The 18484-nt window shown below is 43.4% G+C and overlaps 1 protein-coding gene across 2 annotated transcripts in view; it reads right to left on the reverse strand.

Annotated features, from left to right (window-relative positions):
• The window catches only part of Dpy19l1 (dpy-19 like C-mannosyltransferase 1), a 94232-nt gene extending 78734 nt beyond the window's left edge, over nt 1-15498 (reverse strand). Inside the window, exon 1 of one of the 2 annotated variants that reach the window (XM_027411696.1) lies at nt 15134-15425. In XM_027411696.1, coding sequence (XP_027267497.1) covers nt 15134-15425 — 292 coding nt within the window. Of the gene's footprint in view, nt 1-15133 lie in introns of both variants that reach the window. The other variant, XM_027411695.2, reaches the window with a different exon arrangement.
• Nucleotides 15499-18484: the final 2986 nt, after the last annotated feature.

Consider the following 18484-nt stretch of genomic DNA (forward strand, 5'->3'; position numbering starts at 1 on the left):
AGGATCCAAGATGCTTCTGATCTTAAAGTTTCCTCCCTGAGGACTAGTTTTCATGTTATCAAAGGCACCATGCAAGCTTCCAAGAGAGGAAAGCAACCAATAGTCCTATTCAGCTATGATGACTCTGAACTAAAACAATGACCAGCATGGCACAATATTTATACAGGTATCTTGGTGGTAAACAACAGCTAATTGGATTTAAGCCCCACTCAACACTCTGAAATCATCTGGTACTAGAAACCTAGCCAACTTCCCAGAGCTAGCAAATCATGGATCTTGAAGGAGAATCTACCACCATCATTTACTATATCAGCATAATCCCTAACTATATTCTAAATAACTATTCTTATACCCAGAGGTAAATGTAGTCCTCACCCCTCATCAAAGAAATGTCTCCTTTCCACAGATGGAAACCATTTCAGAAAATCACAACTAATTAAATGCAGGTATCAAGTGACCAATTAATACATACATATACATTTGCAGCACAATTACTTCACCTAAAGATCGGGGATCACAGGGGAGGAGGGGGCAGAAAGATTATGAGTCTTTAGTCATTTTTAACAAGCTTATTTCCTGATAAACCATTCTAATGTTAAGATAATGAAACCCCTTCCAATTGCAAACTGCCCTTGGGTATCACAAGATCTAGCTTATCTTTTAACTTAAATGGTTCAGAAATTATGATAATTATTAGCTATCTTACTTAATAGCACTGCCAAACAACCAACTATCATTTTTTTAATTCAGAATTTATTCAGTTTTCAAAAATTAATTGTGAAGTCAAAATGAAGACCAGGGGTGGGGGGTGGGGCGCACATGGATGGACCTGAGGATAGAGAACCAGAATGAGTCTCAGAATGAGCACAAACACAAACTTCTATTCTCTCTGGAGGAGTAACAGGGCTCAGGACATGTGAGGTCCTCCTCCCACTGATGTGCCTTTGTCTGTTGTCTAAGCCTTCAGATCGGAACCCCAAAATCTGACCAACATGACTGATTACCTTCAAGCCCAAACCTCATCCCAGGAACTCAAGAATGAGGTCCCCATAGGTAAATTCTCAACAGTAATATTTAAGTTCTATATACCGAGAACATTTCCGTAAATGTCAAAGATGAGTGGGGAATGAAAAAACAAGGTCTTCTAAAAGCAATATTTAACTAATAAAATAGCAGAAGAATAGTGAGGATTGTGTAAGCATAACAACAAGGCCAATAGCCATGGTTACCATGAGTGAGAATGAGGGTGGGACAGTCACATAATTACGAAGATTTGAATTATTACAAAACCCTGGCTGGTATATTCCACCTCCTACCATGAACTCTCCATGCCAGGGGCACTTGCCCTAGCTGCTCTTCCTTATATAACCCAGCCATTTTTGTTAGGAAAGACTATTTTTATTTACCTTTTGGCCTCTCGCCCTCCTGGCCACTGCTCCTGGTTGCCCCTCTCTCTCTCTCTCTCTCTCTCTCTCTCTCTCTCTCTCTCTCTCACTCTGTGTCTTCCTCCCTCCCTCTCTTTCCCTCTCTCTCCCTCCACCCCCTCTCCTCCCTCTTCTCACATGGCCTGGTTCAGTCTGTCTGTCATGTCCACTCTGGACTGACTCACCCAGATGTCTCTGCCTCTGCCTGTGTTCTCCCATATATTTATAATAAAATCCTCAACCCCTTTGGAGCAGTCAGGTCCTCCTTTTATGTCTTTTTTCATTCAATCATGATAATGCTGAGAAAATAAAAAGTATTTTTAAAACATGTTCCACAGCTGTTGTAGACTGATGCATTCTCAAGATTAATTCTACTTTTAAAATATACTCTTACTAAATGACTCTTGATTGGATTATAAAAGATCACCCAGAGTGGAGTGATTTCTTCATGGGATGAAAGCTGTGGATCTAGAAATGTATGAAATTTTTACTAGTTCTGATTACTAGTAAGCAATGGAAGGAAGGATTAAGGAAAACTAACAAATTCTGTCCTAGAAATGTCCTAATGGTAAATTACAACTAAGGGCAAAATATGAGCCACCATCATAAGTTTAGAACCAAATATGTAAATAATAAGCTTTGTAGTCTATGAAATGCAAATGTCATTAAACTTAAAAGAGACAGAAACACACCTCTACAGTCATTAAGAGATATAAATATAATATAGTATGATAAGACTTTAAATGGCCAGATACAGCAAGAGCTGTGTGTGTGTGTGTGTGTGTGTGTGTGTGTGTGTGTGTGTGTGTGTGTAATTAAAATTTCATCTACTTTCAGTATTGATGTCCTACTATCAGCAAAAAAATAATCACAAATAAAGAACACAGTCTTCTACTTACAAGGCTCACTGCATGCAATTTTGGTGCTCATGAGCACTTTATTCGAGAAACTTTTTCATACTTAGAGCACATTTTTAATAATAACGCTTATTTGGGTGATTATAAATATTCTTAAGAATTAAGCAGAAGTCTACTTTAGAAAGGGGGAAATGGTTTCAAAACCCCAAATTTCCGTCTTTTTCTCAGGCTTTGAAGGGATTCCGGTAATTAACACAGCACACCCTCACAGCTGCTTGCCTGGCTGGGTGGAGTTCTTGCTTGCCTTCAGCACAGGAGGTGCCCAGGCTCCCAGGGATTCACACTCAGCTTCTCTCCTGCCACAAACTCCCCTCTAACCTGCTTGCTTTCCACTGTTCATATTGCTATCTTTCTATAAGATCCCTTTCTCCTTCTGAAGAGAGACACAAGGAAGACGCAGGTGCTGCACACAAACTACTGAGGTTCTCAGGACTGGCTAGGAGACCTCACTTGTGCTCTTCCTACATGCTCACTAGATCAACACTATATAGCAATAAAGTGCATGAACTCAGAAGACAAGGGACGTGGAGTTCAAATCCTGACCTTAAAATTCCAGGTGTGACCTTGCATAAGTTAAATTACTAAACACCTATGTACCTCAGATCTCCCTTCTAGTAAATATGATAATCACGATGCCATGGCCTCACCCAAGTCTTCTGTTAAATGAGTTTATCTGCAGCACTGGACACAAAGCAGGGCTGGGTGACATGCACGCAGGCATGCACGAACACCCAATATAAGACGCTATTTGTGGAGTATGAACCCATTTACCCTGATATTGAAAACTTACTATTATCTATTCCACTCACAACTTTTCTTTTGTCCTACCACCAACCTGAAATTTCACATTGGATATGTCACAAGTATTGTGTCCAGATTCAATCCTTGCCCTTCTTTATCAAAGCTGCCCTGTTCCTCATCTGTACAGCCTTCTCTGTGTCCTTGAGGAAGAACTCCCCACTTCCCTTCACTCCAAGGCCAATTCACCCCCAAGTTCTACCAGTTTTACCTTCAAGATCCAACTGAAATCGACCCCCTCCTCACCTTCTCCAGTCATGCCTCTCTTCATGCCAACAACCCTTGTGGGCAGCAGAAGAGCACCACCTCAGGAGTAGGGACTGCTTTATCTTCCAAACACAGATTTCTCAGAATTAAAATGCAAACATGCCACTGTCTTGCTCAGCATTGCCTTGCCCTTTCCTAAAGCCTTTCCTATCTAGAGTCGATACTGCCTGGTTTGGGCATTTCCTTTGTTCATTTTGCTTCATTTTCCCCAACACAGAAGCCCTATCCTCTCCTCCAATGCACTTACTACAAGGTGTAACTAGACACTTGCTCTTCTTACTTCCAGAATGCAAATTCCAAAGGGGTAGGCAATACAGTTTTCCTTGTCTTTTTCCCCAGGATGCACCTGGCACAGCAGGCATTCAAATTGAGGAATATAACGGAACCAGATATACAATTATATATTACCTCAATTACTTTTTTTATGGCTTTTTGAGACAGGGTTTCTCTGTGTAACCCTGGCTGTCCTGAAACTCAATTTGTAGACCAGGATGGCCTCGAACTCACTACGATCCACCTGCCTCTGTCTTCTGAGTGCTAGGATTAAAGGCGTGCAACACCACCAATGCTTGGCTTCACTTACTCTTTAACTCTAACCAAACCATTTACCATCCCGATCTTAAAGATAAGGAAATACATTCCGCCGACCGACCCAGGAACTAGGTGAGTGAGTCTCTGCCCCTTCCCAACTCCCACCCAAAACATCAATCACCCCGACACCCCCACCCTCCCACCCCCGCCTACGCCTGCCGGCTTGGAGTAGACACAACCAGGCAGGGAGGAGCTCCCTGCTCCCTCAACCTGTTAGCACCCCACTCTTCCATTCCGCCAACTGACCCAGGAACTAGTGAGGAGACTACCAGCAGAGGCAAGACATCCACAGTTGTGGACATTGAATTCCTGGCCCCCACACACTACTGGGTCACAAGAGGAGATAGAGAGACCCCATCTGCACCCACTAGAAGAAGATATGGGAAGAAGACAGAATAAGATTTCACTCAACAACAGAAAGACCAATATGACACCACCAGAATCTAGGGACTCCACTCCAGCAAGATCTGAAAAGCCCAACACAGAGCATGAAGATGAGATGGACCTCAAAAATTATCTCAGCAAGATGATAGAGACCTTTAAAGAGGAAACAAGAAAATCCCTTAAAGAAATAGAAGAAAAAGCAAACAAGAAATTAAACAAAATGGAGGAAAAGATGAACCAAAAAATTCAAGAAATAAACGAAAGCCAAGAAAAAACATCCAAGCAAGTGAAGGAAGCTCTTGAAACAGTTCAAAGCATGAAAGCTGAAATAGACACAATAAAGAAAACACAGAATGAGACCATGCTGGAAATGGAAAGGCTGGATAAACGATCAGGAACTAAAGATATGAGTATAACCAATAGAATTCAAGAGATGGAAGAGAGAATCTCAGCTACTGAAGACTCACTAGAGGATATACATTCATCAACCAAAGAAAACCTCAAGTCCAACAAATCCCTAACACACAATATCCAGGAAATATGGGACACCGTAAAAATACCAAACCTAAGAATAATAGGTGTAGAAGAAGGTGAAGAAACACTGCTCAAAGGTAAGGAAAACATATTCAACAAAATCATAGAAAAAAACTTCCCCAACCTACAGGAAGGATATGCCTATCAAAGTACAAGAAGCTTACAGGACACCAAACAGACTGGACCACAAAAAGAAGTCCCCCGACACATAATAACCAAAACACCAAACCTACAGAATAAAGAGAAAATATTAAGAGCAGCAAAGGAAAAAGGCCAAGTAACATATAAAGGCAAACCAATCAGAATCACACCCGACTTCTCAATGGAAACTCTGAAAGCCAGAAGGTCTTGGATAGATATCCTATAAGCACTAAGGGAGCATGGATGTCAACCCAGACTACTGTACCCAACAAAACTCTCAATCACTGTAGATGGAGAAAACAAGATATTCCATGACCAAAACAGATTTAAACAATACATATCCACAAATCCAGCACTACAGAAGGTTCTGGAAGGAAAACTCAACCCAACGAACATAACTACACTCACAAAAACACTGGCAATAGATAATCCAATTTTACCAAACACAAAAAGAAACAGGAGGGTGAAATCCACACACAATGACACCACCAACAATAAATCCAAAACAAAGAAGAACCAATGAACAATGGACATTAATATCCCTAAATGTCAATGGTCTTAACTTACCCATAAAAAGATATAGGCTAACAGAATGGATACCAAGACAGAATTCATCTTTCTGCTGTTTACAAGAAACACACCTCAATTTCAAAGACAGGCGATACCTCAGAGTAAAAGGATGGGAAAAAAATTTCCAATCAAATGGGCTCAAGAAACAAGCTGGTGTAGCAATTCTAATATCTAACAAATTAGACTATAAATTGAAAGCAATCAAAAGAGATGAAGTAGGGCATTTCATACTCATCACAGGAAAAGTCCATCAAGATGAAGTCTCAATCCTGAATATCTATGCCCCTAATACGAAAGCACCCACATTTGTGAAAGAAACATTACTAAAGCTCAAACCACACATAAAACCACACACACTTATAGTAGGAGACTTCAACACCCCCCCCCTTACCACTAGACAGGACCACTAGACAGAAACTTAACAAAGAAACAAAAGATCTGACAGAAGTTATGACCCAACTGGGTTTAACAGATATCTATAGAACATTCCATCCAAACACAAAAGAATATACATTCTTCTCAGCGCCACTTGGAACCTTCTCAAAAATTGACCACATAGTTGGCAGCAAAGCAAACGTCCACAGTTACAAAAGAATTGAAATAACCCCCTGTATCTTATCAGACCACCATGCATTAAAGCTAGAATTCAATAGCAATATGAATTGCAGAAAACCTACATTCATGTGGAAAATGAATAACACCCAATTGCACCATTCCTGGGTTGAGGAAGAAATAAAAAAAGAAATTAAAGACTTCCTAGAATTTAATGAGAATGTAGACACAACATACCCAAACTTATGGGACACTCTGAAAGCAGTGCTAAGAGGGAAGTTCATAGCACTAAGTGCCCACATGAAGAAACTGGAGGAAAGTCACATTAGAGAATTGACAGAACAACTGAAAGCTTTAGAGCAAAAAGAAGCAAACACACCAAGGAGGAGTAGACGCCAGGAAATAATCAACCTGAGAGTTGAAATCAACAAAGTAGAAACTAGGAAAACAGTACAAAGAATCAATGAATCAAAGAGTTGGTTCTTTGAGAAGATCAACAAGATAGACAAACCTCTAGCCAAACTAACCAAAAGGCAGAGAGAGAGCATGATAATTAACAAAATAAGAAAAGAAAAGGGTGATATAACAACGGACACTGAGGAAATCCAGAGAATCTTCAGGTCATATTTGAAAACCTATACTCCACAAAATTGGAAAATCTAAAGGAAATGGACAGCTTTCTGTATAAATATCACTTACCAAAATTAAATCAAGATCAGATAAACAGTTTAAATTGACCTATAACCCCTAATGAAATAGAAGCAGTCATCAAAAGCCTCCCAACCAAAAAAAGCCCAGGGCCAGATGGCTTCACTGCAGAATTCTACCAGAAATTCAAACAAGAGCTAATTCCCGTACTCCTCAAACTGTTCCGCACAATAGAAGCAGATGGGATATTGCCAAACTTGTTCTACATGGCTACAATCACTTTGATACCCAAGCCACACATAGATAAGACTAAGAAAGAGAACTACAGACCGATATCACTCATGAACATCGATGCTAAACTACTCAATAAAATATTGGCCAACCGAATCCAAGAACATATCAGAAAAATCATCCACCATGATCAAGTAGGCTTCATCACAGGGATGCAAGGATGGTTCAAAATACAAAAATCCATCAATGTAATCCACCATATAAACAAACTGAAAAAGAAAAACCGTATGATCATCTCACTAGATGCTGAAAAAGCCTTTGACAAACTCCAACATCCCTTCATGATAAATATCGTGGAGAGAACAGGAATAACAGGAACATATCTAAACATGATAAACACAATATACACCAAACCAATAGCCAACATCAAACTAAATGGAGAGAAACTCAAAGCATTTCCTCTAAAATCAGGAACAAGACAAGGCTGTCCACTCTCTCCATATCTCTTCAATATTGTACTTGAAGTTCTGGCTATAGCAATAAGACAAGAAAAGGGGATCAAAGGGATACAAATTTGAAAGGAAGAATTCAAACTTTCACTATTTGCAGATGACATGATAGTCTACATGAGTGACCCAAAAAAACTCGACCAGGGAACTCCTATGGCTGATAAACACCTTCAGCAAGGTAGCAGGATACAAAATTAACTCAAAAAAAAAAAATCAGTAGCCCTACTATATACAGATGATAAATCCAATGAGAAAGAAATCAGGGAAACATCACCTTTCACAATATCCACAAGCAACATAAAATATCTTGGGGTAACACTAACCAAAAAAGTGAAAGACCTGTACAATAAGAACTTTGAGACTTTAAAGAAAGAAATTAAAGAAGATACCAGAAAATGGAAAGATCTCCCATGCTCTTGGATAGGTAGAATTAACATAGTAAAAATGGCAATCCTACCAAAAGCAATCTACAGATTCAATGCAATCCCCATCAAAATCCCAACACAGTTTTTCACAGACATTGAAAGAACAATACTCAACTTTATATGGAAAAATAAAGAACCCAGGATAGCCAAAACAACTCTTTACAATAAAGGATCTTCTGGAGACATCACCATCCCCGACTTCAAGCTCTACTATAGAGCCATAGTTCTGAAAACAGCTTGGTATTGGCACAAAAATAGACAGACAGACCAATGGAATCGAATTGAAAACCCTGATATTGACCCACACACCTAAGAATACCTTATTTTTGACAAAGGTGCTAAATCTATACAATGGAAAAAAGATAGCATCTTCAACAAATGGTGCTGGTACAATTGGATTTGGACATGCAGAAAATTGCAGATAGATCCATACCTGTCACCATGCACAAAACTTAAGTGCAAATGGATCAAAGATCTCAGCATAAATCCAGCCACACTGAATCTTCTAGAAGAGAAAGTGGGAATTACCCTTGAACAAATTGGCACAGGAGACTGCTTCCTAAACATTACGCCAATAGCACAGACATTGAGGTCTGCAATTAATAAATGGGACCTCCTGAACCTGAGAAGCTTCTGTAAGGCAAAGGACACAGTCAGTAAGACAAAACGACCACCCACAGAATTGGAAAAGATCTTCACCAGCCCCATGTCTGACAGAGAACTGATTTCCAAAATATACAAGGAGCTCAAGAAGCTAGCCACCAAAACACCATACAACGAAATTAAAAAGTGGGGTGCAGAACTAAATAGAGAATTCTCAACAGAGGAATCTGAAATGGCTGAAAGACACTTAAGAAAGTGCTCAAAATCCTTGGCCATCAGAGAAATGCAACTCAAAACAACTCTGAGATACCACCTCACACCTGTCAGAATGGCTAAAATCAAAAATACCAATGACAACCTATGCTGGAGAGGATGTGGAGAAAAAGGAACATTCCTCCATTGCTTGTGGGAGTGGGAACTTGTAAGACCACTCTGGAAATCAGTATGGTGGTTGCTCAGAAAAATGGGAATCAGTCTACCTCAAGATACAGCCATTCTTCTCTTGGGTATATACCCAAATAGTGCATGTTCATACAACAAGGACATATGTTCAACCATGTTCACAGCAGCATTGTTTGTAATAGCCAGAACCTGGAAGCAACCTAGATACCCCTCAACTGAAGAATGGATTGAGAAAATGTGGTGCATTTATACAATGGAGTACTACTCAGCAGAAAAAAGCAATGGAATCTTGAAATTTGCAGGCAAATGGATGGAACTAGAAGAAACCATCCTGAGTGAGGTAACCCAGTCACAAAAAGACAAACATGGTATGTACTCACTCATATATGAATTTTAGACATAGAGCAAAGGATTACCAGCCTATAATCCTCTTCACCAAAGAAACTAGGAAACATGAAGGACTCTAAGGGATAAATGGTCCCCAGGAATGGAAGTGGCATGAACTCCTGAACTAATTGGGAGCATGAGGGTAGGGGGGAAGGAGCTGCTACAATAAGAGCAAGAGAAGAGGAGTAGAGGAGAGGAAATGGAGGGGCAGAAATATTGAATTGGGGGAAGAATAGAGGAAAGAGAGCAGGATGATAGATACCATATCAGAGGGAGCCACTATAGGTCCGAGAAGAGATCTGGAACCAGGGAGATCTCCAGAGACCTACAAGGATGACACGATCTGACAATCCAAGCAATGGTGGAGAGGATACCCTAAAAGCCCTTCCCCTAAAATGAGATTGATGACTTCTCTTTACGCCATCCTAGAGCCCTCACCCAGTGGCTGATGGAAGCAGAGACAGACATCCACAGATATACACTGAGCTGAAATGGGGAATTTAGTTGAAGAGAGGGAGGAATGAAGAACCAAGGTCCCCTAACTGGACCAGGTTGGAGAAACCCACAGGAACAGTTGGCCTGAACAAGGGAGAGCACATCGACCCCAGATGCTGTCGGGGAGGCCAGTACAAGACTGATCCAGACCCCTGAACATGGATGTCAATAAGGAGGCCTCTGCACTCCAGGGAGCCTCTGGTGGTGGATTAGTATTTTTCCCTGGTGCAAGAAGGGACTTTGAGAGCCCATCCCATGTGAAGGGTTATACTCTGGCCCTGGACACATGGGGAAGGGCCCAGGACCAGCACAGGAAGATTTGGTGGACTTTGCAGAGCCCCTGTTGAGGGCCCTATCCTGCCTGGGGAGTGGTGGGTGGATGGGGTGGGGGGTTTGGGGGTGGGGGGTTTGCTGGGGTGGGGGAGGAGGGATGGGATGAGGTGAGGGAGAGGGAGAAGGGACTTGAAACAAGCTTGTCCCCTAACTACAACTAATAAATAAATTTAAAAAAAGATAAGGAAATAATGGGAAACACTGGAGAATAGAAAGCTTTGGAGTGTAGAAACAGGCTTCCAATGCAGGTCAGCACTGAAATATCACATTGTTTACACATCACACCCTGCTAGCTCATCCCAGTCCAGTTCCCAGCACCAGACTCCTCTCTCTGCCTTCACAGACTTCCTCCCTGTCCCTGGCTAGTCACAGGCTCTCATAAGCCATGACTCTTGATGGTAGCAGTTCCAATGTGGTGCTTGCCTCCCCAGTTACACTTGCTGGTATTTGGTAAGCATTCTGGTTGCTACCACTGCGGAAGTGTTACTAGGTTCTAGGAGGTAGAAGCCTGTTAAACTCCCTGCAAGGCACACAACAGTCTCTCAAAACAGAGGTCGGTCCCACCCAAAACATCATGAAGCTCAAATGGGTTGCAATTGCCACAGCAACTGGGTCAGAAGTGTAGAAGAGTAACCCGTCTTTCTGTCTTAGTCACTGTTCTATTGCTGTAAAGAGACACCATGACCATGGCATGCATATTCTTATAAAAGAAAGCATTTATTTGGGGCTGGCTTACAGTTTTCAAGGGCTAGTCCATGTCAGCACACGGGCAGACAAAATGCTGGAGAAGGAGCTGAGAGTTCTACATCTGGATCCACAGGCAGCAAGAAGAAAAGGACACTGAGCCAGGCTAAATTTTTTGAAACCCCAGAGCTCACCCCCAGGGACACTTTCTATAAGAAGGCCACATCTCCTGAGAGCTCCCAAGTAGCACCACTTCCCAATGACACACTCATTTGTACTTAAATATATGAGCCTATGGGGGCATTCTTTGCCACCACAATGCCTTTAATAATTTTATAAATGGCATCTTACACTACAGCCCAGCACTACTGTAGAATGTTTTGGGTGCATGTTGAATAGGAAAGTTCTCACTTTCACCCCTGAAACAGAGCCCTGTCCAACTACCAGCATTTCTTCCTTCTTTTCATAAAGGGCAGGACACAGGTGGGTGTAAGAAGGATAAAGCTGTTCAGACAAGGCAACTGATGGCTCCAGTTTTGAGGAAACAACAAAGACTAAGAGGAACTGTAGCAATTGGACAGTTCATGTGCCCATGTCAAGGAAGTGGCTAGAAACCTCAGTGGTTGTTGGTGCAGGACTTATCTTGCATGCGTGAAGTCCTGGAGTCAATCCCCAGCACCACAAACAAATAAGCATTTCAAATCTACTTCCTCCAATGTGCTTCCCCATTGCTATATTCCTGGCCCTAGATAGACAAGTAAGCAGTCTAATGTGTGGTTCATGGGGTGTCTTTAAGTTTTCATTTATCGACAGTGTACAGCTTAGGCTAAGAATTGCTGTTCTAATCCAGATCTCTCTCATCATCCACATGCCCAACCCAAATGTAAAAAAGCTAAATATGTTGCTCAGAAACCCAACAAGTTTGCAGCAGGCATGGAAAGCAAGGCAGGGAAGAATAAGGAAGTCCTTGTTTCATTTCTCTTTCTGTTATAAAATATCCTGACAAATAGTACCATAGGGGAGGGAGAGGTCCATGCTGCTTCCACCACCAAGCTATAGCCCATTACTGCAGGAAAGTCAACTCAAGAACTCAAAGTGTTACGCTCACTTTTGAGAGCAGAGAGAGAACGAACACATGGATTCATCTTTGCTTGCTTGATCTCACCAGCTTTCTCTAGACTGTTCAAGATACCTGCCTAGGGGATGAAATGGCACAGCCAACAACTGACTGGTTCTTCTTACATCAGTCAACAGTCAAGATAATCCTCTACTGGCCAACCAGATCTAGATAATTCCTAAGACTCTCACAGTAATTCTAAAGTAGTGTCAAATTGACAGTTAGAATTAACCAGTACAGAGGGAGAGGGGGGAAAGAAAACTTACCGAAAGGCAGTATTGACTGGCCTTTGCTAGTTAGTGTCCACTCTCCACCTTTCTCTGCCTTGACCCCATTCCCAGGAGGTTGGCTCTATTGATCATTTCAGTAGATCTGATAGTGAAGGGCACTACAAGCAGGAGCCCAGTGTGTAAAGACTGGGTAGCTCCTGTTGGGCTACTTTGCACCCTCAGCACAGCTGAGCACACCTCCTGACAAAGCCTTGGTTTTCCAAGGCTCACATCTCCCCCATCAGTATATTCCTTCTGTTCAGTGTACCTCAGTAGCTTAACAGCTTTTGTAGGTTTCTCAAAGCCATCCGTAACTCTGAAAACAGCTCAATTATTAATGCTTCCTGCCTGAACACTAGAATCCACGCAGACACATCTATGTACTAGGATGCACTCTCTGAGGTGGGCGCAGGTTAGAGGCAATGTATAGTATTAACTATGGTCAGGAAAGTTTGAAAAACATTTTCAGATTCTCCCTCCAGCGCTGCCTCCTAAAGTTGGGAGCAAGTGGATTGAGACGTCTAAAAAACATACATTTCAAGCCCTCTTTGTCACCACTGAATAAGTAGTAAGTACATATGTAAGTAAAGCATACCTTCTTACTAAAGTTCGGAACTGCCCAACAGTGAAAAGGGTGATTGGTAAGTAATTTATCAGTGCCCAGCACATATAAAGAAAAACCCAAACCAATTCTAACATGTGCCACTATCGTGGAGTTTCAAGTTAGCATATTTATTCTTGAAACAGGAGTAAAGCTACCTTGTCACAGCCTAATAGGTAGCTAATAGAGCTGAGCAACTACAACTAATTCAGGCAATAAGCAACTACGCAATGTCTCTCAAAATGGAAGACCAAGGAGCCATTTGAAAGTTCTGCACTGAAATACAACTTTCATCCACTCAGGCAGGAAGGGGGGTGCCTTTTGCTGGAACCCCTCTGCAGGATCAGTGCCTTTCTGCTAGAATACCTCTGCAGGACAAGTGCCTTTCTGCTGGAACACCTCAGCAGGATGAGTGACTTGATCCCCTCTACAGGATGAGTACCTTTCTGCTGGAACCCCCTATGCAGGATGAGTGCCTTCCTGATACTCTGGCAACATGGTACTAGAAAGAAGTCACTATTTCAAGTCACCAGTCTTGAGGGTACAGGGCCAGAGCTAAACCAAGCACAGCACACCAGGTCTGACCACTCAGCAGAACCTTCTCACCAGGTGCTATGTGGCCTCAAGACAGATGATGGTCAAGCAAGAGGACAAAGACTGTGGTGTTCCTCCAAACTCCACAAGCCTGGTGACCTCTGTCCAGGGAAAGCCTAAAACGATGGTCTGACATGTTCACTGCACTTCTGCTTACAATGTCAAAAGGAACAAATCAAGAGAAATGCTATATGGAACAAAATTATATTTCTGCAAGGGCATTACTAAATCCAAATACAAGCCACCCAGTGTAAGAAAACCCAAAGGAAATTCACCGTAAAATATGAAAAAAGCAGTATCATTTAAAAATCTATTATTGTCTCTCCTTGAGATAAGAACAATCTATCCATAACTTTACTACAATTACTGTTTATACTAGCCATTCACGAAAGCTGGAGATCTATTCTGTTATGGGATCCAAAAATCAGGATTATACATTTGCTTTTACAATAGGAACCGATTCTGTTAAATGCTTCAGGCACAAACATGCATCACCCATATAATTTTTAGGTTTGCTCCTCAGGACAACCCTGAGTAAGTAGGGCACAGGATAACTCCAAGTAACAGAGAAGGCCCTCGAAGTGAGGCTTAAACCAAACTCAAGCACAGTGCACCAGCTCTGAATGCCTTCAACCTCATCCACTGTACCACGCTGCCTCCCCAAGGTGAATTTAACCTGTACACTAACCAGGTTCTCAGGCTAGCTACTGAAGGAGGCATGAGGAAAATAATGAATTTGCCTAATCTTGGCCCAACTATGAAATGAGAAAATATACTTGTAACAATGACAGTCTTCTTGAACCTACAAACACATAATCATGCTTGGCTTTTGGTAACTAAGTGTCTGAAGTGGAGACTATCCCCACAGGAAGGCTGATTTTGCTGAATGGTGCATCTAACCACAAATTCCAGGCTCGAAGCACCCCAAACACGTAAAGGTCATTAAGGAACAGTGAAAACATAGTAACAAAATATCACCAGAAACGAAATAATAGCCAAAATCCATTGAGGCAAAAAAAAAAAAATTACAGGATTTTAAGGAGGGGCTTGGAAAAATTAGGCCTGTTAATCCAAACTTCTATAAACTTGCCTTATCCGGCAAAGTCAATCAGAAAACGAACCCAAAGGCGGGCCACACGTGAATGCTTCAACTCTATTTCTTTTAGGCTCACATTTACAACCCATCCATTTGGTGCATAGAAGAAGGGAAGGTAAAAGCTTGGGCATCCAAAACACAACACAACCTAGAAAGTGACAGAACTACGAAGTGCCACCCGCAGTGTTTGCGGCCAAGAAGGGGGGTAGAAAAGCACGCTAAAATTTAATTATAAGTTTGGCAACTTTCTAAGACAGGAACCTGAGTATTTCGAGCTCCAGAAATCGCTCCCATCCCTAAGCAAGCCATCCTCCGAGACAGCGGCCAAGTCAGCGGCAAAGAGTGGACTGTCGCTGCAGGCATTAGCCGGGTCGGCTCCGCGCGGACCGGCCCGCTCGCCGATAGCCGAGCAGCTGATGGTCTCTGGGCCACGTTTTTAAAAGCCCGGGCTGATGGTGGGGCGGAGGGTAAGCGGAGTTGGGGCCCGGAAGGAGCGGGGAGGAGCAGGGAAGAAGCAGGAGCGTCCCGGGAAAAGTCGGAGAGGGCTGCTAACTGGCTCACCTAGCAGCAGCGTGCTCCAGGTCCGGCCGCGCCCGCGCCGCAGGCCCAGCGCCCAGCGCAGCCCGGCCGCCAGGCGGCCCGCGAGGCCGTCCGGGGCGGGAGCAGCAGTCTCGGCGCGGGGCCCCTTCCTGCCCGCCGCGCCTCTGCGCCCCGGCGACGGCGGCGCGCGCTCCGGCCCCGGCTCCCCGGCGCCCACCTCGGATGCCCCGCTCAGTGGCGGCGGTGATGCGCGGGCTGGCCGGGGCGGCCTGGAAGCCGCGTCCCGGTGCTTGCTCCGCGCCTGCAGGACCATCTTGGCATAGTCGCGCCCGCTAGCTGCGCGCGCCCCGGACGGCAGCCGGGATCCGCGGACTGGCGGTCGCTCACTCTGGCCGGCGAGGGGGCGGCCGAGGCGGGGACAGCGCGGGCCGGGCGGCCGCTGTCTACTGCTGGGCGGCCGGGAGGCGGCGCCGGACTCGCGCGCCTCCGCCGTTGCCGCTCTCGGGGTTGCCACGGCGACAACGGAACGCCGCGGGGCGGGGGCGGGGGCGGGGACAACCTGCGAGCGGCGCGGCCCCGCCACCAGCGCGCGCGCCCAGGCGCGTTCCGGTCGCCAAGCGCGCACGCGCCGGCTGGGAGTGGGGCGGGCCTGGCGGCCGGGGGAGCCGTGTGGACGACCTCCCGGAAGCGGCCGTGCGCCCTCGGGGACGGGCGGTGTTTCGGAGGGAGGGAACCGGGTGGTCACGGAAGGGCTCAGTGCGTCCTCTCCGGAGTTCTGGGCGTTAGGCTTGTGCGTGAAACTAATGGGGTAAAGTGTGGCCTCGCGGTTCAAAGCAGCAAGCTTTCTGGTTCACGGATGAGAAGCTGGGGCCGGACGGAAGATTCAAATTGAGTCCGATGGGTTGGTGTGGGAGTGTAAACTGAAAGCCATAAATGAAAAGGGACTACTGTCTGAAAGGGTTATCAACATGTTACTTTTACCTGCTGCATCCTTATCTTCCTTACTAGAAAGTATAGAAACTGCTAAACTGCGAGACTTGAAAACGAATTTTCTCATAGCAGTATGTAGGAGTAAATCTCAGGAAAGTTTAAAGGAAAAAAGAAGCGGGGAGGGGGGGAGGAAAAAGACCGAATATATTCCAAGTTAACCTTCCTTGCCTCCACCCCAGGGCTATTTGCACGAAGCTGTGGAAAATTGCAGTAGAGAGACTTCATATCTTGGTTCCTATTCTAGTGAGCTTGTTCCAAGAAGTCTGGATTTTGGAAATCAAGGCACATGTTTCTGCTTTTGTCCATTGTAATTACGAGGACAGGTAGCTGTGGCTTCTCTTGCTCACGACTTTATTAATATCAGAATTCATTAACTCGTGCAAAAATAATGGATTCTGTGAAAGAACTTAGCGCTCTATTACCAATTTGTAGGTTAACTGATTTTGAATATTAAATTATGCATCCAAACAAGGAACAACTGTTTAAGACACTTCTGTAAAAAATGATTGACAGTGCCATACAGAAGGTTTGTATTGTGAAACAAGATATCCTGTCGATCTAGTGTTATTTCTGGGGTTGATACTGAATTTATCACCTACCAAATTAAAAGAAACTTTACTCAGTGTCTGTCAAAGATTAACAATGATGCCATCACTAGTGTATTTATTAATTAGAAAACTCACGGAGCTACGCTATTGGCCTGTTTGTCTCAGACGTGGAGGGTTAAGGACTGCCTCTCAGTTTCACCAGTGGAGAGTCACTGCAGAGCTGCCTCATTCCCAGGAGTAGTTGGCCAACAGAAAGCAAACTCTATGGTTATATTTTTATGGGGTTTTTGTTTCAAATTGTTTGAGCTTCTTTGTCATACTGGTCTTTTGCTTGTTCTGATTTCTGTTTTTGTGCTTTTGTGTTTTGTTTTAATAGTGAGGGAAGAAAATTGGGTGGGTAGGTGGGAGGGGGAAATAGAGAAAAAAATTAAAACATGTAGGAAAAGAAAACAGTTTCTGTGTGCTTGCATGCTTGCTTCCTAATGATACTGGTGGGGGAAGAAAAAAACCTTCCCTTTAGCTGGTACCATTCTATTAGATGATATTCTTGTTAAATAAATGAATGAGTATAGGAAATAGCATAATCAAACAATCATAATAAGACACCCCTTAGCTCTTGCACCTTCTCCATATGGTTTCTGGAAGAAACCAAATCTTTTTCCTACTCATCTTCAACTGCTACAAGGACCCAAGGTCAGAACTTGGCTGAAAATTTGCTTCTTTGAAAGAGGATCATTTAAGGCTAGAGCAGATCTTAGTTCCTCTTCTCTGATGACCAACCCTGTGAGAAACTTCAAACAAGGGCATGGTGCAAGCAATTGGGGAATTTTGCTTGATTTGGGTTTGGTTTTGTTTTAAACTGATGATTTTAACAGGCACTATGGTACATACTTGCAATCCTAACACTTTGGAGTGAGGTGAAGCAAAAAAATGTCAAGTTTGAAGCCCGCCTGTGCTACATAGTAATACTTTATTTAAAAAAAATTGATCATTCTAGAACCAGATCAAAGTACCTACTCTGACTCCTGGTATTACTCTCCTATCCATACCCTTCACTTTTTGAATTCCAGTTTCCCCATCCTATGACATGGAGAATAAAAATATCTACTGGCAAGTTTGCAAAACTTAAAAAAGAAGAAAGGAAGGAAGAAGAAAGAAGCATAGTTTTAAACAATTACATCCACTGAAGCTGTTGCTCTCTGAAGGTTCAAAGGGACTTAGCCAAAGCAATTGTTCTGTGTTCAGAGCACTGGGTAATGACAAGGAAGAACAGGATTCTTCATTGCCCTGCCAGAGACTTGAGCTGACAGTCCAGGATACCCTAAGGCAAGAGATCAAGGGATGCCCTAGAAGTCAGTGGCCCTCAACTCCTTGGGTGTCAGGCTTCTCAGATCTGAGCTGTGGATCCCTCACTGAATGGTCCCCTGCTTCTCACTGGAGCTTTACAAGATAATGTCTATTTCATGACTTATTAAGGAAAAAACAAAAAGCAGGCCACTCCTGTTGCCCTGGCTCCCAAAGGGAGGATGTGTCACACAGGGAAGTTGATAGAGCTGATCATGGAGATATGCCAGATTTGATTTAATCCTTATAAAATCCAGAAGAGCCACAATACAGTTTGTTCATCTCAGTAGCCTTAAACCAGTGCCTGCCACAAAGTGGTGGATATTTAAATAGTAACCACCACCACCACCACCACCACCACCACCACCACCACCCCCCCGCTAAAAAAGCCCCTGAAGAACTGAAAGCTACATTTTATTAATAAAAAAAATGCACGATCCCATGAATCTATACAAGGTTATAATGAATTTAAATTAAGCATTACTGTTGC

Source organism: Cricetulus griseus, chromosome 4 (assembly GCF_003668045.3).
Source record: "Cricetulus griseus strain 17A/GY chromosome 4, alternate assembly CriGri-PICRH-1.0, whole genome shotgun sequence".
Lineage (NCBI taxonomy): Eukaryota > Metazoa > Chordata > Mammalia > Rodentia > Cricetidae > Cricetulus > Cricetulus griseus.